Source organism: Falco punctatus (assembly GCF_963210335.1).
Source record: "Falco punctatus genome assembly, chromosome: 8".
Classification (NCBI taxonomy): domain Eukaryota; kingdom Metazoa; phylum Chordata; class Aves; order Falconiformes; family Falconidae; genus Falco; species Falco punctatus.
In genome coordinates this window covers 21,598,014-21,623,163 of record NC_137588.1, presented here as the reverse complement: position 1 = coordinate 21,623,163, position 25,150 = coordinate 21,598,014, and the positions used below count along the sequence as shown (strand labels likewise).

The 25,150-nt window shown below is 38.4% G+C and overlaps 1 protein-coding gene across 1 annotated transcript in view; it reads left to right on the top strand.

Annotated features, from left to right (window-relative positions):
- Window positions 1-2: 2 nt before the first annotated feature.
- LOC308068431 (uncharacterized protein) overlaps window positions 3-25,150 on the top strand; it is a 45,695-nt gene continuing 20,547 nt past the window's right edge. Inside the window, exons 1-16 of the mRNA XM_080399056.1 lie at window positions 3-8,428; window positions 9,251-9,819; window positions 11,483-11,503; window positions 12,971-13,030; window positions 14,166-14,219; window positions 14,519-14,563; window positions 15,409-15,435; window positions 15,724-15,768; window positions 17,015-17,059; window positions 17,719-17,772; window positions 18,835-18,903; window positions 19,590-19,658; window positions 21,558-21,626; window positions 23,800-23,868; window positions 24,312-24,380; window positions 24,472-24,540. Coding sequence (XP_080255182.1) covers window positions 8,269-8,428; window positions 9,251-9,819; window positions 11,483-11,503; window positions 12,971-13,030; window positions 14,166-14,219; window positions 14,519-14,563; window positions 15,409-15,435; window positions 15,724-15,768; window positions 17,015-17,059; window positions 17,719-17,772; window positions 18,835-18,903; window positions 19,590-19,658; window positions 21,558-21,626; window positions 23,800-23,868; window positions 24,312-24,380; window positions 24,472-24,540 — 1,494 coding nt within the window. The 5' untranslated portion in view covers window positions 3-8,268. The remainder of the gene's footprint in view (window positions 8,429-9,250; window positions 9,820-11,482; window positions 11,504-12,970; window positions 13,031-14,165; window positions 14,220-14,518; window positions 14,564-15,408; window positions 15,436-15,723; window positions 15,769-17,014; window positions 17,060-17,718; window positions 17,773-18,834; window positions 18,904-19,589; window positions 19,659-21,557; window positions 21,627-23,799; window positions 23,869-24,311; window positions 24,381-24,471; window positions 24,541-25,150) is intronic.

The window sequence follows — 25,150 nt, the reverse complement described above, 5'->3', positions numbered from 1 at the left end:
CCAGTCAGCACGCAGCCGGCGGGAAAAGCCCCACAGCCGCCCGCCCCGCTGCAAACGACGTTTCCCAGCATGCACTGCTTCGGCCACCGCCCCCCCTGCGCCTCAGGCGGCCCTCGGCCGTGCTGTCCCTGCCGGCCCCGGCACCGCGGGCCTCGCATCCCGGCCCGGCAGCCAGGCGCTGCAAGCCGAGGCCTGGGAGCGGGCACAGCTATTCGCTTCTCTTAAGAGGTCCCACGCAACGCAGCTTTTACCAAGTTTCATTTTATCCCTGTACATCTTAACCCACCTTCTATTCTGTAATGTCTCAACCACCTAATAAAGTCCTGCAACACTCAGATACAAAATCAGGCACAGAGCTTAAAGGCACTTTATAAAGGCTAACCAGCAAGGTTCAGTAGGCTTGGTGCTCCAAATATTTAGGAATAGGCAGGATTAAACACTGCCATCTGCTGTCAATTGTACCTGTGCAATACCATTCAATAATAATTGCATTTCATTAAGAAAGCCATAATCCAGGCTCCTGCAGGTAACGCATACTCACGTGTAAAAACCTATCTGTGGAGCGTACTACAGGCACACTTAAAGGAAAGAGCTGTTCCAACACCGTACAAAATGGATGAATAGATCAGTTCCTCATAACATTGCTCCACAGAAGCAACTCTCTTAGTTACATTTTATAAATTCTCATTTATAAACAGATGTTTAAACATACTTGCCTTTTTTAAAGCCCCTAAATGAGGTGGAGTTGTGCTAGTTTATGTATGAGAGTGAAGACCTGCCCTCAGCTCCAGTATCGTAGCATTTAGGTGCAAACAAACGAGGGATTACAGGGCTGATGTTTCACACAGCTCACCGAAGGGGTTGTGAAAAAATACACCCACTGGCATCCCAGTGCCTACCAGCACTCATGCCAAGCTGTAAATAGCAGCACCAGCTCTGCCAGGAGCAGTAGTGGCCAGCTGCATCCCCAGGGCAGGGGGCACAGGGGCTCCCCAGTGGGTCAGAAGCACAGGGCCCATCCCACTGCCCCCAGCAAAGGAGCTAGGCAGGCTCAGTGTATCAGGCACCCCTACAGGGACAGGACATCAGCCACAGCATATCTAGGCAAGGCTGTGAAAGAGCCACTGACCGACATCCCACAGCACACTAGGGCAAGGACCGATGGCCACAGGCTGAGCTGAAATAGAGGCCCCAGACCCATGGCCAAGGGTGTGGGGGGGGGTATCAGGTGAAGCTGGCCAGGACCATTAAGGCTTACTATTCCACTAAGGGCTCTGAGAGCTAGTTTACTAGCACAATTACTTCTATGAGCTCAGAGTCCAATGCATACTTTTACAAACACTTTAAAAAAATCTGTGGATCAAAAGATGCAAATTCCCGTATTTAGCAAGTTTAGAGTCATACTGACAACAACAGTTGTAAGATAAATGTTTGTATTTTTACAACACTATAAATAATCCCCTCTCTTGAAAGATGAAATCTATCCCTAATATTAAAAGGATTACAACTTTAGAACGGGAACTTGACTTTTTCTACCAAATCTCTATCATTTTCATTTGCAAAATACTGTGTACTACCTACAGCAACATGCTTTAACTTGCTAAATAGATTTCCAGAAAAGTAATTCCTTTTCCAGTTTTCAGTTAATATCTTCTCTAAATGTGCTAGGTGAGATTAAAGCATCTGCTTTTTATTGCAACTCCCATCAAAATATATGAGCTTCCAATCATGAAAAATGTAATTACTGTATTTAAAAAGGAATAGTGTAAAAAAGTTTTGTACTGCTAATTGCAGCTATGCTGTTGAAAATCAGACAGGTGGAGGAGAATAGCTGTGCAAAGTATACTTTACAAAAAGAAGTAACTGAGATGCAAAAGCAAGTTCAAAATAATCACTTGTCTAGGTACATTTTCATTGGCATCAATGTAGCAAATCAGATCTTTAAGATTTGGTTTAGGTTTTGTTTTAAGAGTATTTAATATCAGCAAATGTTCAGTCAAATATTTAATATGTTAAAAATGTATCTGTACTCTTTTATTTATATGTGTTAATTCCCTTGTTAAGCTGAATGTTACTAATACTTTTGAGAATAACTGTTACGCATGTATAGATGCGTTTATGTACTTAGGCAGTAAGGTGGAAAATATCTCTTAGTGAAGGAAACTGAAAATGAAAGCAGAACTATTAGAATAAAAGTAGAAATAAACAAATATTATCAAAACAACACAAAAGTTAATATATTGGTATTACACACAGACAGATGATGAGTATTTACTTACCACCAAAATGCTAAGAGTGAGGTTTTGGCTGTATTACATAGAGATAAAATGGGAAAGTACTGAAGACAACCTTTTCCCTTCTATGCCTTGTTAGAGTTTAAGTTTTCTCGCTGCACCTCCTGAAACATGTTGCAGAACAGCAGTATTAAAAAAGGGGAAGATGGAGAGCCAGGTTCATACCAGCTGCAAAAGAGAAGGCCATGTTTACCAGTTCAGTCCCAAAGAATCATTAAAATCTGTTGGAAGTTACACAAAGAGAAACTCTCTGACATCAAAGACCTTGCTTACAGCACTTTCCATGACAGTGGGTTTAGATCAAAACACAATAAAGCTGATTTGCTTTGATCAGCTCTTTCAGACTACATGCTCAAAATTTGTACCAAATAGCAAAGACAAAATCCTGACCTCACTGGAATCAGTAATTCTGCCACTACCTTTGCATACACCAAGATTTCATTATAGGTTTTTATAAGGCTGTACCATTAAGAGATTATTTTTTGTACAGAACAATCAGGTTTTGTCACAGAACATAGGTCCACATTAAACATTTTTTAAAAGGGCAGCCACAACAGTTGGCAAATAGAAGTCAACTTGTCAAAACTTACCATACTCAGCTGACTATTCAGCCTGAATCCTGAGCTGTCAAATCCACTAGAACACATTTTGCAGTCAAAAGATAAAATGCAGGTTTCTATTTTATCCTTCTTGAGATACAATGTTCAGTGAGGTTAAGTTTTGATTTTTTAAATTCTCTTTTTCAATTACTTTGAGTATTTGAACTTTTGATCTGTTTTTCCTAAAATTCACACGTGATACAACTTACAGGACTGCGAACCACATTCTTTATAACATTGCCCTTTAATATCAGGATTCAAAATATTGTAAACTGTGTGCTTTCATTATTTTATGAGTTCAAGTCAGGTAGGTTTTTGTTTCTTATGGGCACTTTGGTCATGTACTGACATGTATAGTATAATGAAATAAATATTCTTGAAATACCATTACAGCATTATGCAGTCAGGTTAAATGGTCAAGACTGTCTTGAGGACATGAAATGCTAGAAGATTGTGTGAACTGTGCATATTTTTAACAGTTCACAGCAGACAAGATATGTGCATTATGCACACTGCGGTGGCAAAAAAATGGAAACACATTTCAGAAGCATCATGTCAAGCTCTTTGGGACAAAAAAAATTACCATCATAGCAGAGGAAAATCAGAAGCATGTTCTGTCTGCTTCATGCTGCTCCTAAAAACTGGCCTCTCTGGTGGATGAGTGTTCCTTTAGCATATATAGAAATATTCAGATGGTATTTTGCGAGCTATGTTGGCTCGTGATCACTCCATCTCCAGTCCTGTTGCAGGCTTGTTGGACAGCTGAAGAAGGACTAGTCAGGGCTCTGTCACATTCTAGTGACACGATATCATGCTAGCAGAAATTAGCTAATCCAATTTACCTGAAATTAAACAAAACTTCTCAATAATGTACTGAATTTTGCTAAACAATGGATGAAGCTACCCACAGATAGAGGAAAGAGACAGACGAGGAAGACAGCACAGGGAAAGACATCTGTAAGTCAGGCTTGCTGCTGCTTCTGCCCATTGGGAAGTGATAGTGGGGGCTGCTGCTACACCCAGCAACTGGCATTTCTAAGCCTCAGTTCTTCATTCAGTGTCCCTTCAAACTGGCCTTGCAACCTCCTGTAGCTCTGAAGCTGTCACCACCTATGCGATGGTAACGGCAGTGATAAAGGAGTGTAATATCACTTTGGTTTCCCTTCTTAATAGTGCTTAAACACACTCACTTGCAGAATGACTGTATCTTTCTTCATGATATCTCTCCTCATGGTTCTAAAATTATAAGGAATTCCCTTTGAGTATAGCCTGTTTAGCTGTGGTTTTAAATTGCTTTCACATACCCCTTTATTCTTTGAAAAAAATGTCAGGCCTTATTTTTCAGATTGAAATACTGAGATCAGACAGCTGAGAACTCTTGGATTTCAAACAGTGATGGAAAAAAATCCAAAGACCTAGATATGCTGCAGTATTTGTAACCTCAGCTTCAGTTGGTGCAATTGTGACGTAGCCTTTACGTTCATTTCAGTCTTTGGCTTCTGCAAAGAGTACCAATCTCAACACCAACTACAGTCATGTTGGAAGCATTTGTGAGCTGGGGTAGGTGCACCCAACTTAGTCTGTAGTGTCATCTCCCAGAGACATCAAAGATACTTAAATATGCTTAAATAGTAGGTGAATAGAAATGTAATTATTGTGTGCTGAAGCATCTGATGTCTAGATTCCATAAGATAAAATATGAAACATTTTTATTCCTTTACAAAAAAACTTGAATTGAATTCTAGCAGTAAATTTATAAATTTAAATGACAGCATGAATATTCCTAATCATAGCTTTTAAGACACTTATTGTATTTTAAAAATACATACAGTGTAATGCCTTTCAAATGTTAAATAAGCACTTGGTAAAGTCTGTAGTAAATGAGGCAAGAAATCTTGCTGTTAATTTTTATTTTTAGAGTTATCTCAGATGCATCAATGCATGTAGAAGAATGGCTGCAGAAGCATGGCCTTAGAATCTCTGAAGATCTGCACAATCCAGGCCTGGTATTAGAATAGGCCTGTAATCAGAATGGTACTGAAGTTGCTGTGCTGAAGTTAACAAGAAAGGTAGCCTTGAGCTATTCTTGAATCCTGAGACCAAGTAATTATGTTGTGCCAACAGGCCGTGGCTGTAACAAGATACAGATGCTGGGAAAGCAGGTGCAGGGCCAAGAAAGATAGGGACCAGTATGGGAAAATAGGGAGTAACAAACTACAAGGCTGAAGCACAGCAACACAATTAGCTACATGGATAGAATGCTTATTTTAGTCATGATAATTAGGGGTGTGAGAACCGCGCATGTTTAGAAACTACTAACCAATTATATTTCTGCTTTACGAATATGCATGTGTATCGGTTCTATATAAGTAGTGTTAGAAACTAATAAAGTTGAGCAAGATGCATAACTCATATTGAGCGTCTTCTTGACTCCGGCGAACCCTTCTTCCAACAAATGCATACATATTTTACATCGGTATAATTTAGGTTTTGATAAACTGTCACCATAAGAATAGTGCAGGTATTGAGAACAACACAACTTCAGAAGACTGCAAGTCTAGAAGTGTACTGTATGGTATGTCACATACCTGGAATTCTGGATGGAATAATACCATGTGCATCCCATGCAAACATTGGTATAAAAATGCAGAGGCCCCACTCCTTTAAAAGGAAGCTTTTAAAGCTGCACCTGGGGAAAAAAGAAGAAAAATTTGTCCTGAGGGTAAACATCATTCATTAATAAAAGGAAATATCCTGAAGCCAGAACTTGCTACTAAACATACAAGCAGAATAGTTGACTAATTAAGAAATTATTTGCCAGCTATGTTTTAAGGTAGGAATTAGCAGGGAAAATGAAAGAATGACAATGTTTTGCTTACGGGAGGTGCACAATCCCAACCATAGTTAACATGTTTTTTCTTGCTAGAATTAGAATTTTTCTCAGTAAGATTTAGAGACTATGTGAGATTTATTGTATCTATTTCAGTTAAACACCATATTATCTGTATTCCCTAAAGGGCAAAAAATTGCCTTTTCATTCCTTGCCTTAATCAAAATCTAAATATATCAGCGTAAGCATGGAAAAATAAAAGCGGCTGAAGAGAAATAGACATCAATTCTTTCCAATCTTGAAAGATTATTTCTTAGCTGTAACTGTAACACAGATAGCAGTATCTGAGCTAGTTTCAGCTTAGGTAAGTATGATCAGCCATACAATACGTAGAGCTGCACTTCAGCCACCCTAGTTCTCCAATTCAGCACTAATTACTGGTGGCAAAGATGGAAAATAGAAAACAGGGTTAGAATCTGGGCAAATGGCCTCAGCATCCAGCTACATTGTGCTACCAGTCCCTCCTGCCTATTTAACTTTGAGCCAAAGTTTCACATTTCTGCACAATCCCCTCAGCATCCCTGGCTGTGACTGTCGTAAATGGGCTGAGCTGCTAGGCACTTACAATGGAAAGGAGGACAGCAGTTAGCATTGAGTCCTCTTTGCATATAGGTGAAAAATGATGGGTCCACAGGAAAAAAAAAACAAAAAGGTATATATTTCTGTGGAAAAGAGCTACTTGTTTAACATGTTCACTTGTAATCCAAAAGCTTTTTGAGGCTGTTTGAAGAACTAGGTGACAAGCTGCAATTACTGGTAAAAGAGATGGTCTTCAGGATCCATAGCCACCTAGCTTAGATTCTGAAGGCCTTATACTATGTGTCAGTCCTTGTTCTCTAACTATTACAGTCTTTGAAAGGGTAGGTGTGACACACAAGCCTGGTAAAACTGTACAGCTTTCAGAGTGGTCTGCTTTTTTTGACATCCTCATGCTTGGCAATCTCACCAGCAACTGAGTAAATACCTTTCTGCTGCAGCAGTAACAGGAATCACTCATTATGAGCAGATTCATTTAAGTCTGAAATGGATCCTACAGACATGGACTGCTATGATGATATTGAAAACATGATGTCCAGTACCAAAAGCTGCCTTGCCAGAGCAGATGTACGAAGTATGGGGGTGAAAGGTGTGTGGTAATGATGGGGGAAGAGAGTGAACACAACTGGGCTGGTGTGGAGGGAAGTGTGTTGGGGTGAGAACAGTCCACTTCTGTACACGTGCAAGTATGGATGAGGATTTATGTGTGGAAATGGCTGTGGGGGTCTAACTAGGATGCATGTGCATAGCCTGGGGAGGAGTGGGTGGGTGTGAGAAGGGGGAGCCAGGATTGCTGTTCTTCCCCTTTCTCTTTGCCTCTGTCGGCTGGCCCCTCCTGACACACGACACCGATTCTCACAGGATCTTGCAGCCCAGCTTCTCTCTCCTTTCCTCACAGAGCATCCAGCACAGGGAGAGCAACGCAGCAGCCAGTGAGCCCAGGGCAGCACCCTGCATCTCTGCAGCCTTTTGCTTAGGAACATCGAGGTAAGTACCCCTTGTCCTCTCTGTGTCTCCGGGCACCAGAATACCTGCCCTAAACTAGCAGGAGGTGAGAAACCCTGAAGACATGGCTGTGTTAGGGACTTCTGTGAGATGCTCAGTCCTGCCAGGTTTGTTCTTGCCACTGAGCTGCCCTTTTGCTACATGTTGTGCCTACCTGGGGAGAGCTTGCAGGGAGATGACAATGAAACCGAAGTGGGGCAGGACTGACTTGTTAGCCCTTGAGCAGCCTGTGAGCTCCAGGTATGCCTGCGAGCTCAGGACAAACAGGTCTGGTCCCTGCAGAAGGAAAAAGTCCTATCACTAGGTAGCTGCCAAGCCTGGGCTCAGCACTCCAGGCCCGCATGTTCCCAGGTTGCGCAGCAGGTACATTCATGCCTGGACAGCACCCTCAGGCCATGACCGTTTCTCTGTAGGACTGCTGAGGACAGGGGAGCTGTGACAGCAAGAAGTATGCACGACCCTCAGTTCTTAAGTAGATTGAACAGAGAAAAACTCAGGTCTGCCTCTATACCTCCTTCTCTCCATGCCAGCTCTGGAAAACGCATGTTTTAAAAAAACACCCCTATGAATTACACTTGGGATTCACACTGCATCCACATGGGTACAGCCAAGGTTAAGGTTTCTGAGAAGTGCTGGTTGTACAAACACTACCAGGCAGTGAAAGAGAAGTATGTAAAATGTCTGTCTCCAGTTTGTCATGTGCTAGAATTACATGCAGTGTGCTTGAAAATTACTCCAATATGTCTCTGTTTATTATTTATTATACATTTTGGAGAAGATCTTACCAAAAGAAAACAAAATCAGTTCATTTTTAAGGTCTATATTTTAAAATACAGCTTGCTAAGCAGCCTGTTGGGGAAAAATTGAATAACGTTTTATTATCCTTCTACTGCTGTACTTCTGTATTATTATTTGTGTTGTTTAGGAAACAGAAACCAAACAAATGATGTTCTTCAGATTCTGGTGGCTTTTGTGGATACTTGAACACCATGAGTTTTTAGCAGAAAATCTCAGGGACGAAAAAAAATATGGATTGAGAAGACCAAATCCTAAACACATTCTGTCAAATACTGTAGAAAAATATCCCAGACCAAGTGATCAAGGTGAATATTGTCATTTTAAAATGGGTGGGGAGATGTGTGTGTGTTCCTGATTCATTTATTTGGACTCTGGACTAACCTCATATCCAACCTCTGGAGTAACTCATGGCTAACTTGCACTCTAATATAGTGCTTATAATCCATGAGGCTTGCCACATCCTAATTTTCACATGCCTTATTTTTGCACTTTCATCTTTTTATTCCTGTCTTTTCCCTCACCTTTTGTATATCTCAGAAAACGAGATTACCTCTAGGCTTTTTTATGATTTGGCTGATAGCCTGTTACTGTCACAACAATAGTAGCCCCTATAACTGTATTTCTATAAAAGTAATGTCATCAGTAGTTCAGAAAATTAATACTCTGCAGATCCTGCTTTTGGAAACTTTAATGCCACTGGATGTAAGGGTCAGTACCAGGGACAAAATCTAGCTCTGTCAGATCACATTCCAGTGTCTTATTCGCTAAGACTCATTTTTTCTGTAGTTGACTTCCATGTTCCCAGTCCTCATCCTGGTAGGATATTCAGAAAAATCCCAGGCAAAAGGGCAGAATGAATGTATAAAACCACTACAACAGTCCTCATTTCATATTACATGACATCACCTCACCTTCAGTTCCTTACACCTCAGGACATCTGTTCTGGAGCAAGTTCCTCAGTCTCTACATGCTCTATCTTCATGAGAGTCTCACATTTGTGATCACAGATGTTTTGATTTCCATAATTGCATTCCCACTTTTGAAGCCTCAAATACATGTAAGGGTAAGGGTAGAATGAGATACAGTATAAAATCACTCCACTCACCTATGGTACCTATTTATTCTAGATGAAGATTGCATTCTGGAGATTGCTTTTTTACTGGACAGCTCTGAAAGTGCTAAGGACTATAATCATGAACAGCAGAAAAAATTTGTACTGGAAACAGTGGACAGAATGAAAAGTCTGCAGCTTAGTTCTGGACGTACCCTTAGCTGGAGGATGGCCTTACTTCAGTACAGCAGCACTGTTTTCATAGAGCAAACTTTCCATGACTGGAAAGGTCCTGAGGCATTCAAATCCCACATTGCTCCCATCACCTACATAGGTCATGGCACCTACACAACTTATGCTATAACTAACCTCACACAACTCTACCTGACTGAAGGGACTCCAGGTAGTGTAAAAGTAGCTGTGTTCTTCACTGATGGAGTGGACCATCCAAGAAACCCAGACATTTTTGCAGCTACAGCTGATGCTAAACACCAAGGAATTGTATTTTTCATGATGGGAATGACCAGAGTGGCTGAGGAGGTTAGCAATGCTGCCAAGCTCCGGCTCCTGGCCAGCATCCCAGCATCCAGGTTCGTTTTCAACCTCCAGGAGAAAGAAACTATGGAAAAGGTTCTCAAAGAAATGGTATGTATGCTTTCTCATAATTTGAAATAGTTGTAGGAACATATGTAAAAAATGGTCTTATTTCCAATATTTTGAAATGCTTATGCTATTGAAGAAACCTGTACTTTGTACATGTTAAAGTGGCCCACTTATTAATGAGACCACTGTGCCAAAGTACAGGTTTCCTTTCTCTCCCCACCATTTAGATCTTGCCAGCCAAAATATTTGAAGTTGGAAACTGAATTAGGGACCTGTTGCGAAGTTATTTTTATCTCTGTTTTTCCTCCTAAGGAAGGTATTTTAAATCTCCTTTATTAAAAAAAACAACCAATTTTTGACATCCTAGTGCTTTCTTCTGTAGCAAGTGGGAATGTGACATTGCTTTTTGTACCAAAAAAGAGGCAGCTCTTGCAGTAGTAAATTTGTAGACCTTAATGGAGACAGGTCAATTTAGATAAAATCTGAACGTAGCCATAGACATCCTGATATTTCAGTGAAAAACCTGATCACAACAATCAAGGGGAAATGTGTAAACTGAGCTTGAAGTTTTGCTTGGGTACTTCTTTTCTGCATGTGAATTTAATTTATGAAAACCATTCCCTGCCAAGTATGGAGAACAGAGCCGTCTTCTAATCTATTAATCTGGTGATGCAAGCTGTGGATGAAGTTCTGATGTAAGCATGCATAGAGATAGAAAAAAGAAATAGCAATAACAGCCAGGAGACTTCTGCAGTGAAACAGACACCTGAATGATCTCATTCAAGTCTAGGGCATGTAGACAAGCTGGCCTTCCTGTATGCCTGTCCCTCACTTCGAACAGCCTGCCACTCTGCATTGGTTTCCCCTCATATCACCCTTCCCATCTTCTCTGGTATTTCCATTGCTTTCTGTATCACAGTAAACACCTATCAAGTGACTAAACACACTTTATTTTACCTGTTCCAAACAGGCAACCATCCTTAGGTGCCTTCTTTTGAGAACACGGCTGCTGTCTGGTTTAAATAATGGATCTGGCATAATTGTATGTTCATACATGTGAATTTCAGAGATGTGTATTGCCTTGCTGCTCATCAACACATATATGGGCTCTCAAGAGATTACATCAGTTGTGAGAAGTGGGAGGAATGCATTTTATGTGGATGTTTAAGCTGTAAAGATCTTCTAAAAAAATAACAGATATAATTTGATGACGATAACTTTGTGTGATCACTGTCAAAGTCAAATATTTTCTAGGGTGTTCTTACTGTTCTCATTTTGTGTGTGCCTAACAGTATGCATAGAAGAGCTTCTCAAGTGTAGAGTACGCATCACTCACTCCTACTGCTGCCATTTCCCACTTCGGAAACAGCGTAGTGTCTGGGTGTGTTGTTCCCATATACCTAGTTAACTATGTTGTTTAGCTCTGTTTATCATTGTAATTTTAGCAAATTATGGCTGGACAAGGAGAGTCAGTGATTTGTGCAGTCTTACTACAATCTGTAATAAGAATTTAAATGATTTAAACTTTTTTGGAATGTGGAGATTGCTAGAATGTTTCTCAGAAATTAAAACTTAATTGTTAGTATGTTAATTGCATACTTTAATTAACTAGCTGGTGAAGCAATTTATTTTAACATCTTTCAGTGTCCTTCCTGCAGAGCTGGATTTAAGTTCCTAATGTTGTTTTGAATATCTGTCTTTACAGAAAGACCTGTCTGAGGAAGAGGTAAGGTTTTGGGGTTTTTTTCTGTACAGAACTACTGCTTATTACAGACATTTACAATTATATGGAAACATAATTCAAGAAAATTGCTAGGAAGTTGGTTAAATATTGAGTCTAATGGAACTGCCTTCAAGTAAAACATGCTTTTGTATTTGCAGGACAGAGCTTTAATTTGCTATCCTAGTATCATTTACTTTCCCTCCTTATTTTCAAAGTTGAAAAAGAACAACATGTGAGTATTCAGGTTAGCAAGAATTTGCTGATATGTCTTGGCACATCATTCAACAGACTCAGTGAGTAAGAAACATGACACAGGGCTTAATCGGGTGCAGTTATAGCCCTTAATGCTCTTCCCATGGAACAGAGTATAAAAAAGGAAAGGAACTCAAAGCTCCATCATTGCACTTTCCCAGTTTGTCCATACTGTGTCACCCAGACTGCAGGCATTAGTAGGTCTCGCTGCCATTTTGGGGGCAATTAAGTTAGCTTTCCTTTTAAAGATGTTAGTCCTGCTTAAGGTACAGTTATCTCAGGCAAAGACTGTTCTGATGAGCAGCTCAACGAGACTGCTAAATAAGGGTCTGTAAAACTTGAAGAATTTTATTTTTCACTCATTTCCACTGGCATGTTGATTTTTCTCTGTCAAAATAAATCCTGAAGTAGTAAGACATTCAATGTTACCCTTGGAGGATATATTGTTACTAATTGGGATATTCAGATAAGCTTTATATTTAAAACCTTCACTTTTAGACATCTCCAAGCTGAGTGGAGGTTTAATAAATAATAAAACAAACAAAACCCCCCCAATATTCCTTATTCCTTCTCCAAAAATAACCCAGTATCTGTAATAATTTTATGTTATGCAATGGTTTAAAGTTTAAAAAAGATCCTAAAACTCACATAACTACATATCACAATGATGTCTGACGAGGACACATATTGGTAGAGATGACAGAAGAAAAAGAAAGATTAGAAACTATTATAATGGATTGCATTAATTGGATTAAAGTCTTCATCTATAACATTTTTTGTTTATAGATCACACTAGAGCTAAACTGTGATCTATCCTACGTATAGTGAAGTGGTCTTCACTAGTAGGATGAAGATGTTTTCTTACCTCATTGTCTTGGCTATCTCTACAGTGACTAGTGATTAAAACAAATTTGCAGTGATAAACACAGCATATCAATAAACCAGCCTTGTGAAAAGCTTGGAGGTAAAGCCATTATCAAGATGATTGAAATTTCAAGAGTAGGAATGATAAGGATTTTTGAGTGGAGTATAGGAGGCCACATTCCTGACAAGTACTAAACTGACAGTTAAAAGATTTCCATAAAACATGTAAATATAACTGGCTTCTGGTCATTACTGGTATACTCAGACTAGCCATACAGTAACTTAAAAGTAATGTCCATGTGTTTTCTGTCTCTTCTTTTAAAATGTGCTGATTTGAACTATTTTCATTTAAAGTGTTCCCAGGCTGCTACATGTAACTGTGAGAAGGGGGAAAGAGGCCTTCCTGGCCCAGCTGTAAGTAGCTGTCATTTCTCAAATAACTGATATACAGTATAAATCCATATTTATTTCATTGTTGGATTTTTTTAGGAAATTATTTGAACCCAAATCCTGAGACAGCAGAAGTTCAAGGTTCAATATATAGTCCTCCAAAGTTATTTTGCATGCTAATGTCATACCAGAGAGATCTGAGAATGCCATGAGATGCTCCCTCTGAAAAAAAGAACAGTGTGATGTGGTGAGGCTCTCCTTTTAGCCACAGCAGTTTAAAGGGCAGGAAGGAGCAACTCTCCTGTGTGGAACAGTAATTCATCTCTTACCATCAGACACCATCTAACTAGCCCCAAATCAAACATTAATATCTGAAAAGCTCTCTAAAAGCAAGAGAGAGATCAAGAAGCCGAATCATTAGGAATAACTGAGATAACAGACTTGTAAAGAGGGTAAAATAGACTGGACTTCTTTCAGACTAGTCTGACGACTAGAACCCCTAACCAAATCTAGGGGATTGCTTCATACAAGGTTTGGTGATCCAGACTGCAGGGTTTAAGTTTTAAAAAAAAACTCTTGGAGTTGAATGCTTTGAACTAAAGCACCATAGTATGTTATAGCACTTACTTAAGGTGAAGGGACAGTGTCAAACAGAGCCCTAGACATCTGCCCATCCTTATCTTTTTCACCTGAACATCCTATACATACATAAACAGAAATACACACCAGTTTTATCCTGCACAGTAAATTGAAAATTTAGCCTCTTGTGTGCAGACAGCAGTTTTGTTTGGGTTGTTATTCAATGCCTTTACATGGAGAGCACAAGTAGCTCTTAAAAGCATACAGCTCAAAGATTTCAAAAGAAAACAAAACTTGGCACTTGGCAGGCTAGGTAGCCACAGAAACATCTGATCACCTCTTTTCTTCAGAGGAGACCTGAACAATTTCTGTTCACAACAGACGAAAAAGAAAAATGGCTGCCTATTGAGTTGGTCATGCTGCTTCCAGAAATTCAATTTCAAGGTTATAGAAAATGCAGATTTTTAAAAATGAATCTATAGGAAGCAAATACCCTAATTATATATAAAAGGTGTATATATTGTAAAATAAAATTATTTGACTAATGTATATTATAAGAATTGTATTTTGTTGTTTTCAGGGTAAAAAGGGTCGCACTGGGGATGATGGAGCTCCAGGCCTGAAAGGAGCAAAGGTGATGTGATTTTTCAGATTTAGGAAAAAGGTTTGGTATTTCATTAATATGGAATGACTATCCTAATCATGCCCATGTACTTTCGACGTGTGAATTTCTTAAACATCACCTACCCCTTTTACTGTAGTAAAGACTAAGATTCTTTACAAATTAAAATCATATCTAACGCATAAAATCATCAGAGTATAAAAAGAGGGATCTTGTGTGCTTCCTGTATTACACTGAGATATCTATTCAGATAATCAGGTCAATACTATCTTCTTATGATTTCACTGATCTTGATGCTGGTTTATTCATAGGGGGAGCCAGGTCTTAATGGAATCCCAGGACGAGATGGAATAGAGGTAAAAAAAGATTTTTTTCCTTTCTTCTCCAATGAGCAGTGTTCGTTCAAGGCAAAAACACCATTTTGTTTGTTGTTTGTGTTTGTTTGTTTGTTTGTTTGTTTTTAATTATAATAGCAGATTTCATATCTGGTTTACCACCTAATGATTCATTAACACTAGAAGAACTGAAAACATTATCATTCCTTAAAGAAAGGGAATAATTCCTTCTAAGAGTGATCTAGAAAATACTCTCTAATAATACATAGTCCCTCTTAAAAGTGTGAAAAGCTCTGGTATGATAATCTAAGAACATTACAGAAATTGACACTCCACCTGCATCTTTATGGGTTAGTTTAAACTTTCCACTTGGCAAATAAAGGATCCAGTGTGTAATAGCAATGAAAAAGCTTAATGAAATATGTATAGGAAGTAACAGCAGGGTCAGGCTCTTAGTGCTTAACTCTGAATTCATTCACATATGACTCACTCTGTATTTTCTTATTTATTCAGTACATCCTTTTTAGTTAGTGACTTTTTTCTTGCTTTCTTACTTTAGCGTGTTTCTCACTAAGATGGAAATATGAACTCTAGTTGATCTGCTTTTACATCATCAAAATCCCAGTCAAAAATGACAGTTTCATGAGATTTGTTCACACATACAACAGCATCTACCATGACCGTAGATGCAGTTTTCAGAGTCATATTGCCATGTTTATCAGAGATCACCTTTTCTACCTAATTGTTCATTATAGTCTGAAATGCTGTTTTTCTAGAGAGAGTAGAATGTGAATAGTGCCAATACTCACATTCTTACATTTGGGTTATATATCCTCACAACCTGCTTTGCTTTTTTATTTTCCCAGGGGAAATCTGGATATAAAGGAGAGAAGGTACTACTTTTAGTCAGAACTTCTGCTTACATATAGATATTTGATGTTATTATTATTTATTATGTATAGTACTATATTCCTTATAAATACTATTAATGAACAATAACATCATTTTACCAACTGCTGCACAAGCTCTAATAGATGTGTCCCTTCCCAAATTATCTTAAGGCACAATTGCTGTAATATGTCATGAATAGAATAACATTTAGGTTTTCAATCAAAGCACCCAAAGAATAAGGATGATATGTGCAATGCACCTCATAAATATGTATTCCTGTTCTGTTCTAGGGTGAAAGAGGTGAATGTGGAATCCCAGGCATAAAAGGAGACAGAGTAAGTACCCACAAAGTTGTTAAGCTTTCAGGAAACATCGTTAAAAAACAGAAAAAAACCACAGTGATACATTTAAAGCAAATATTAACTCTAAGGCTGAGGGAAATTTAACAACTCACCATTTTAAAAATGAAGTGATCAAGGATACTACTTTCAGTAACTTTCTCAGCTCCTGTATTTTCATGTGATTCCTCTCAAGGCCCAAGCCTAAGTCTGTTTATAACAATGGTAAAACTCTTTATCTGACTTTAACAGAGGCAGAAAGCTTAAAACAGTAAGCAAAGGAAATGAGAGGTGAAAATGAACTCAAGGTTTCTAATACCAATCTTCAAGGTTTGGTGTGTAATTGCTGTGAATATTTTAAATTAAATAAAGAGTTTAATCCTGGATTACTAGTCCTTGATAATTAACTCTGTTCATTCTTACTCTGTATTCTGATTACCACAGTCCATTTAAAAAATATTCATTCAATACTTGCTGGCTGATGAGTTTCTCTTGTTTTTATTTTTATTTTAATATAAAGATATCTAAATAAGATACTGTCATGGTTTAACCCCAGCTGGCAATGAAGTACCACACAACTGCTCATTCACTCCCCATTACCCACCAGTGGGATGGGGAGGAGAATCAGGAAAAAGGAAATACTCACGGGTTGAGATTAAGAGGAATTTAAGATTTTAATTTAAATAAAATAAAATATAATAATAAAACCAATAATAACAATAGCAATTGTAATAAGGGGGGGGGGGGGGGGGGGCACATGGGAATAAAACCCAAAAGGAAAAAAAAACCCAAGTGATGCACAGTACAACCGCTCACCACCCGCTGACTGATGCCCAGCCAGTCCCCGAGCACTGATCAGCCTGCCCCAGCCAACTCCCCCCATTTATATACTGAGCATGACGTTCCATGGTATGCAATATCCCTTCGCTAGTTGGGGTCAGCTGTCCTGGCTGTGTCCCCTCCCGATTTCTTGTGCCCCTCTAGCCCCTCTGCTGGCAGGGCCTGAGAAACTGAAAAGTCTTTGATTTAGTATAAACATTACTTAAAACAATACGTAAAACAACAGTGTGTTATCAACATTATTCTCATACTAAATACAAAACACAGCACTGCACCAGCTACTGAGAAGAAAATTAACTCTATCCCAGCCAAAACCAGGACAGATACCTTAGCAAAAAGTTACTTAGAAGTCTTTTTTACGAAATCTACACATAAATGTATCCTTCTTTCATTTGCCTTTCAGGGTCCTGAAGGTCCAGTAGGCCCCAGAGGAACAAGAGGGCTACAGGTAAAAAAAAACCCAAACAAACAAACAAACAAACACCAAAACTGTAAAAACAACAGTACCTGGTTTCCTGGGAGCAAAACCTCTGAAATAATATCATACCACAACTGCCATGGAATCTTTGAGTCACTGAGTTCAAGGCATCCAAAATCTATCTCTTAAACAGCAAAACTAACAAGAATTTGGAGGAGCAGTCTACACAAATAAATCACCCTTATAATTGATTCACTCTCAAAGATCACAGCAAATACGGTTCCATAAAAACCAAACCCACTCATTTCCCATTCAGTGTCCTAACTATTTCATTGTCTCACAGAAGTATATGTAAACACTTCAGTCTCTTTTCATCCCAATACTCCTGGACCAAAGGCCAAGAAACTTAGCTGTTTCAAATGATAGCTGTTTCAGGAAATCTTGACTGCAGATTGCCTTTAACTGTATTCAGATAAAGGGAGAGCCAAGTTCTGTCCCGCAACTACCAGTCCCAGCTCCAACTGAATTAAGTAGCTGAATCTATACATGCATGAGAAAGAAAAGCTTCAGTTCTGAAATGTTTGTAACTTATATTTTCATGCAGACTACAGCAAATCAGAGATTGTTTTTCAAGCTACCATTGTTCTGAAAGCCTAAAAATCTCATTAAAACCACTCCTGTTTTAATAGGGTCCACAAGGACAATCCGGAGATCAAGGGCCTGAAGGCCTGCAAGGATCAAAGGCAAGAACTGCATTATTTCTTCTGTTTCTTAATGTTAAAAGGTATTATTACAGCCTCACAACAATGCTTTTATCTTTATACCCCATACCCTTTGTGTAGGAGATGCAGTTTAATGTGACATTGCTAGCAAATCATATACTCTTTGTATTCTACAGGGTTCCTAAGAAAGGCCTTCATTTGCTCTTTGTATTAGATTCAGGTCCAAATCACACTCCAGTCTTTTCTCACAAACAGTTAAAATTATGGCAGCATCACAGAGTATCACTTAGCAGCAGTAAGCATTGCATTTCTTCAGTTTTCAATTTATTTTTTTTCTCCCCCTAAGTGCCAAGCAGGAATTCTGTTTAGGATCTCAAACAAACTCTTCTCTTGAAACTGTACATTCTCAGGAAGAATTCTATATCTCAAAATTAGTAGTCCCACTGTTTACTGATGCTCAGCAGAAGATACCTTGAAGTCACAAGGATGAGTAAAATTCAGGAAACAGGCTTGCAATGGTGCAATGGGCCCTCTGAAGGTGGGCCACAGAAGTCACCCAGTGTTTCACTGCAAGATACAGTCCCCTCTGTAAACATAAAATATTGTTTGTTTGTTTGTTTGAAAAATATGATTTACATTTATTAAATCTTTAAGATTTGCTGGGTTTCCTTCTCACTCCATTGTAAATTCCAGGTATACCGGTATTTATTCTGTGGTTCTGTGATGAATTGACATCATTGTAGTCTAATGGAAGATGTAAATAGCACTGGGTGTTATAGACAATATGGGAACTGTTTTAACTTCATTAAGGCCACAGTTACACTTTGCTTCTCAGAAAATCCTTAAACTGAATAATTCAGCCAAGGGTAATGGGTTCTTCAGGTACTGAAAGGAATACTGTGGAGAAAAACTTGTAAATAAGTTTATGAAGGACAGTATCTCTTTTGATATCTCCTTTGCACCATATTTAGAGTGCCTGCTGGCCAACAGTGAGGCATAGAGCTTTTGAGTGTCAAAACTCTTATATCCCACATGAAACAAAACATTTTAAGCAGAATTGTTTCTTTTTCATTCTTTGAAAAGGGTGAAAGAGGTCTCCCTGGGCCACCTGGCTTGCCTGGAGAGACTGGAATAGGACTGCCAGGTCCAAAGGTACAAGCACCTCTCATCTTCTATATGATATGTATTATAGGATAAGAACGAAGACTGAAACAGCTGAGATAATATACTTGCTGGTACATGAGAAACGTCAAGTCTCTAAATGATGTTTTTATGGTACTGGAAAGGTATTTTGTGTGTTGATCAAAACTGTTTGGGGGTAAAAAAAAAAAGAAGTACATTTTAAGTATGTACTTTAAAGAACTTTTTTACAGTAGTTCTTACAGTTCTCTTAACTCAATCCAAGCAGTGTAAGGCTAAAAAAAAATGCATACCTAGTCTTAAACTAAAATTATCCTGTGAAAAACAGGCTTGTTGGTTTGGATAACTGGCATAAAGAAAACAGAAGCACTATGATAGAAATGCTGACTTCTTGGAAAAGGACAATAAGTGATACATAGTGTAGTAGGAATATGATGGGAATAATTAACCACTTAGGTTCAAGATTGCCTTCTCTCAAATGCAGAACTGGGGCTATCCCCTAATGCTGTGGCACTGCACCAGTTCAGTGCCTGTTGGGCCCTGCATGCAGTATGACTAGGGACACTCACATTTTCTCTGCCATTCCTGTATTCTCCTACATCAAGTATTTCAAGCACAGAATGTCTGATGAGTTGTTATATGCTGCACACATACAAATCCCTAAATCAGGCATTTTCAAAATGCATCTTTGTTTGAAGGGTGACACCGGTTTGACAGGAAGACCAGGCCCTGTAGGCCCACCTGGAGTTGGTGAGCCAGGACTTATGGTATGTCTATTTTTTATTTGGTGAGAGGGAAGCAGGACAGAAAGGAAAAATTCTCAGTGCTTCCCTGTAAAAAAGGATATGTGTGTGTTAAATGATACCATCTCTTTTCTTTCTTCCACTAGTCCTCTCTCATATATACTATATTGTCTGACTTTCATTTCCCTCAATAAAATGGAAATGTTTCCAATTCCTTAACTTTTCTAATTACCTTAGTCTCCTAAACAGCTATGAAAAAATAACACCTTATGCAAAACGACAGAAATATTTAAATAGATCTGTCCCCTGATAGATTCAAGTCCACATGTAGTAACTTCGAACCTGACTGCTTTTTGCTATCTTTAGAACATTAACATCAGTGTGGCTTTGAGGGAGAGACTCCATTTCAACCACTGTAACATTAGAAAGAGTCATACCTAAACAACCTCCACAAAGACATCCAAACTGCGTAAGTGGTTCCATGTAACAATTTGACCAGTATTCCCTTTACTGGAGGTAACAGAGGGAGAAATAAAAAAAAAAATTTACTTTCAGAATTTATAGTAGGCTTGCCTCTGAAGTCTTTTCCTTCTTTTTCTTCCCTTCCTACTCCTGCTAGTTGTAAATTCAACCTCTTTGTGGTAAATCGGAAAATCAGTACACCAATTTTATGGTAGCTTTTTTTCAAATTGTCAGCACCATTTACTGAGCTATTTACAATACAGCAGACTCAAATTAATTTCTCATTACCTGGATGAAAGACCCTTAGTGCAACCACAAGGGAAATTTTGTGCAGGTTTTTTTCACAAGTAGCTCTTCCCCACTGACAAGGAAATGTTTGTAATAATCATTTCAAAGGAGGTGCTCCCATTAAAAACAGAAAGATGGTTTGGTAACGGAACTGACTTATCTCAAACCTGCTTGAAAATACACTATTGGAGAGGAGTGAGTTCTCATTGAAGAGCCCAAAGAAAAGAGCATTACTAATAAGGCCAGTGGTGAGAGTCAGTCTAAGTGGGGTAGTAGTGCTTCCTCAGTCTCTTCAGTAACAGCACAGAGGAAGAGCTACTTTGTCAGGGAAGAGGTGCTTATGATATGCATCTTTGTTAGCCACAGCAGCTGTACTGGTGTACCAAGAGATTCTGATTTTAAAAATTATATTAAATTTTTAAAATTTACTTCAAAGTGTATTAGCTTCAAAAGAGTTTTCTTTTTATGGCTGAATGCAGTGCTATTATCTTTACCGAAAAACTAGGCATAATTCTAAAGCTCTGTGCTGAAGAAGCAGAAGCACATTCAGGCTATGCAGAGCAAAAGGTACCAGCATACTGTGATGTGTTTTTAATCTTAAGGAATAAATCAGAGGGGAAAAAAAACAGATGCAGAAAAACGCCGTGAAGCAGGCTTAATATGCACAGGTTTGGCACTTGCATTTAGTGAAAAGTTTTAGTTGTCCTGCTTGCCCCTTCTGCTCCTATCAGATCTGCTTTCAAAAAGAGACAGGCATGCTATTATTCTCTTCACCAACTACAGTCAAATCTCTCTATAGCTTCTTCAGTACTCTTCTGCATTGTCTTTAACCTGCTTCCCCATCTCTCATCATTCTATTGATATATTAATAAGGATTAGTAACAATTTTTAAACCAAACTAAAGTTTAAAGTTTCAAAAGTATAAGGAATAGGAATTTCAGCTACATAGCCTGTGATTTGCAAGTAACCAGAAAAGTAAAACTGTCTGCCTTGTTATTGCTGCAGGCCAGAATGCTCATCACTTACTGTATCGTATTACTGTATTATTTTTAACAGGTTATAACTACACCAATATTTAAAGACGTGCTTAAAACCGACAATGTCATAGAACATGCTGCTGTTGATTTGAATGATTAATACATATTCTAGGCTATTTTAAACTTATATTAACAGGGGCCTCAGGGACCACAAGGTGTTCAAGGAGAAAGAGGTTCACCAGGAGAAGGGCTTCCAGGAGCAAAGGTACAGCAGTTAAAGCATTTGAAGACCAGAGCAGCACCATTAAATAAGTGCATGCCAAAACAAGTCCATAGCAGAGATGGAAACCTGAGAAAGTAGCTTGTAACTTAATATTAAAATTTGGCATCAATTAACTCAATATATTTTCACAGAATTCAGTTGGTCCAAACATGACTTCTAGGCACAGCTAGCTTTTTGGGGCCTGTAAAGCCAATATTTAATTCACCTGATGCTAGATTTGGGGGATCTAAGCCTGGAAAGAATTTCAGCTATAATCTTAAAGGAGCCTCAACCATCTGGCTTTAAGTAATATAGTATAAAAGTGATTCCTAGATAAAAAATGTAGCTTTTTGTTGTTGCTTTTTTTCTAAATCCTTACATATAGAGATCTTTGCTGTCACTAAAGACAGGCTTCTAAACTTAAATACCTCAGCTGCTGGTTTATGCATTTTACCAGAAGTCTGAATTCAGTTTGTGGGAAAAGAAAGCTGCTGTTACTAATTTTCAGATTCAGTGGAAGTAACAACAGTAGTAGTTGCACCTTGGAGTTGGATGAACTCATGAGCCTCACTGCTAGCTCCTTTTGCTGCCCACTGAAAACCAACTCCCAGGCTCAGCTGTCACTTTGACCTTTGGTTACAATAACAAAGTGACACAGCTTGTACATAAGCTAAAATGAGTAACTGATTCACTCATTTTTATGCATGCACCAAGTCAGTTTTGGTTGGGAAAACAAAAAATTGTTTCACAGATTTAAGCCCCAACTGTCCCTTTACTAAAAATCTTAGGTTTTTTGCTTAGTGCAATACTGTAGAACAATAATTTGCTTAAATTTTACTATGGCTAGCATAATATCTTCAAACTTCCAGTATGTATTTTATGATGAATTATAAAAATTATCTATCAAGTTTATGGCTTGTATTGTATTTTCTTAGCAGATTTCATGCATGAAAACAAACAAAAAATAATTTTAAGAAAATGCATTTAGAAATCACTTCATTGCCACTGAAATACCCATTCATGTAGGAAGAAACACTACAAATTTTAAGTAAAGCACAGGAACAATGCACAGTGGGAACAAGAACAGAAGAATGCATAATCTAACCAAAACCATTGAGCAATTGACAGAATAAAATAAAATAAAATAGACAGAATAAAATAATTAAAGTGGAATTCTGCCAGCATTATTGAAACTCTTGATTCTATAAAAAATGTACTACTATTGACTGCCAAGTCTGACCTGGAGCCAAGTATGTGTCAACGGTGTCTATACGTATCTCTGATGCTATTCACAGCTGCCAAGTATGTCAGCTCTCTGGTTTTAAACACATTTTAAACAGGTGAATTGTTAATCTAAGCAAATTCTACAGTTGCTTTCTTCAGAATGTTTTTACTATAAGCTCACAGTTCAGTAAAAAGGAAAATGAAGGCAGGTGTTCTAAAGCATCAGGAGTGAAGAATGTTATTTTAAACAGAAATCCATATAATGTGTTTCAAAGTTCAAATCATGGAATTGGTTACCAGGGAGAGAAAAGACCTGTCTGGGGCCTAACTTTATTGCCTTGGGTGATTCTGTGACAATTTACACAAGCTAATGATCTGTCTCTACATGTTTTATTAACAGAAGTACAAGAAGGCACAGTATTTGTGTCCTTATTAGTAACCTGCATTTCCCCTAAGACCACTGGTTTGTAAATAAACATTGAGAAAGACAATGACATTTATAATAGACTTTTACAACAATACAGTTTGGTCTTTATTCTGGCAAAATTCTTAGTGAGACCCAGATCCCCATTGCCACACTTTAATGGGATTAACCCATGAGACAAATAAGCAGAATTCAGCTTTCAGTTAGTCTCATTACTCAGTCCTACTGACTTTTGAATCTGTTGTGGTTTTGCCATTGATTTAAGGGGAATCAGGACAGGATCTTAAACAATCAAGGTGGGCAGAAAGATAAAAAGAAGCTTGTTCAGCTCTTTCATCAGTAATTTCAAACCATAGAGCAGCTCATTTGAAAAGATGATTTCTTCAGTATCCTGGAAAACAGATCTAGAAGCTACTTTCTGGTTCTCATTTTGGTTTTCATGAGGACAGAACAAACAGTGTTTCAGGTTACTTCAAAGAGAACAGCTGTATGTTTCTACAGTTAACAACCTATTATTTTTTCATGTAGGGAGACCGTGGTTTTGATGGACCAAAAGGCCCTCGTGGACTTCCAGGCATCAGCATAAAAGGTGAAAAGGTGAGCAGTAAATACACCAGGGGATTAATAAAGTGCCAATAAATCTATGTAATACAGGGAATACAGGATTGATACTCACTACAAAGGGTGTAATAAGACAAAGAACCCACAACAGACCCTGGATAATAAGGTATTTTTTAGAAAGATTTATGCCAAATAAACTCTCCCAACCTATTTTAACATCTCTTCATATTAAAATAGGAAGTGTTACAAAAGAGCACCTGATTCTGAGGGAAAGTTAAGGTTTAGAAAGGGGGGAAAGAGACTAGCAGTTCTTTGCAACTGAACCAGCAGGGAATAAATGCATACATATGAAAGGTAAAAGGTCAGATCCCTAGATTCACTGACTTCAATAGACGTTAAGCCAACATGTACTAGCACAGGAGCTCTCCCAGATTGCTCTGTATCTTTACACAACTAAGCAATTGTACTTTGTTTGCCAGGGTGAATTTGGTCCTCCTGGTTTACCTGGGCCAATTGGATTGCCTGGAATTGGAATTCAAGGAGAGAAGGTGTGGTTTTCATTTCTCCCTCACCCCACACTTAAATGTGTAGAAACAGAGAATATTTTATTTTTAATAATTACTTAACTAAGCTTTTCAGGGAGTGGAGGGCCCAAAAGGACCACCCGGCTCTAGAGGGCTACCAGGACAGGGAGTACCTGGACCAAAGGTGAGGGAATTTTCTGAAGTAAAAGCTACTGTGCTGTTTTTACTGTTGTTTCCTAGTTAAGAAATGGTCTATCTCTATCTTCATGCTTTTTAAAGTGCTGAACACCAATCTAAGTATTGACATGTCTGCAGGAAATTATTTTCTTTATTAATATAATCAAACCATACAGAAGATCCTACCCCACTGAAAAGCCTTGATAAACCATTGCCATAGATATCTGTTTAGGTTTTGGCTTGGCTTACCACAGAACCTTTGAGGTACTACATATCAGACAGTGAACTGCACTTTGTCTGATAGATTTCTGTGGAAAGGGTTGTCTGCCCTGAACTTGCAGTTTCGTCATATCAGGTGCAGGTGCAGCAAATCAATTCTGAAAAGTAGTTATACTTAACACAGAACACCACCAACATTTCAGTATGATCTTTTATCCTCACTGTACTGTTTCCATTCCAGAAAAAATGTCTGCCTTCCTTGTTACTTCTGCTGCCTGTTATCTCACCTGACTTTGTGTATTTACTGTATCTAGCAGTTAAGAATGGTCCAATGTATAATGAAGAGTACCTTTGCTCTTTGCTGAATGAAAACTCTCAGAATAATTTAGCCTTGACTG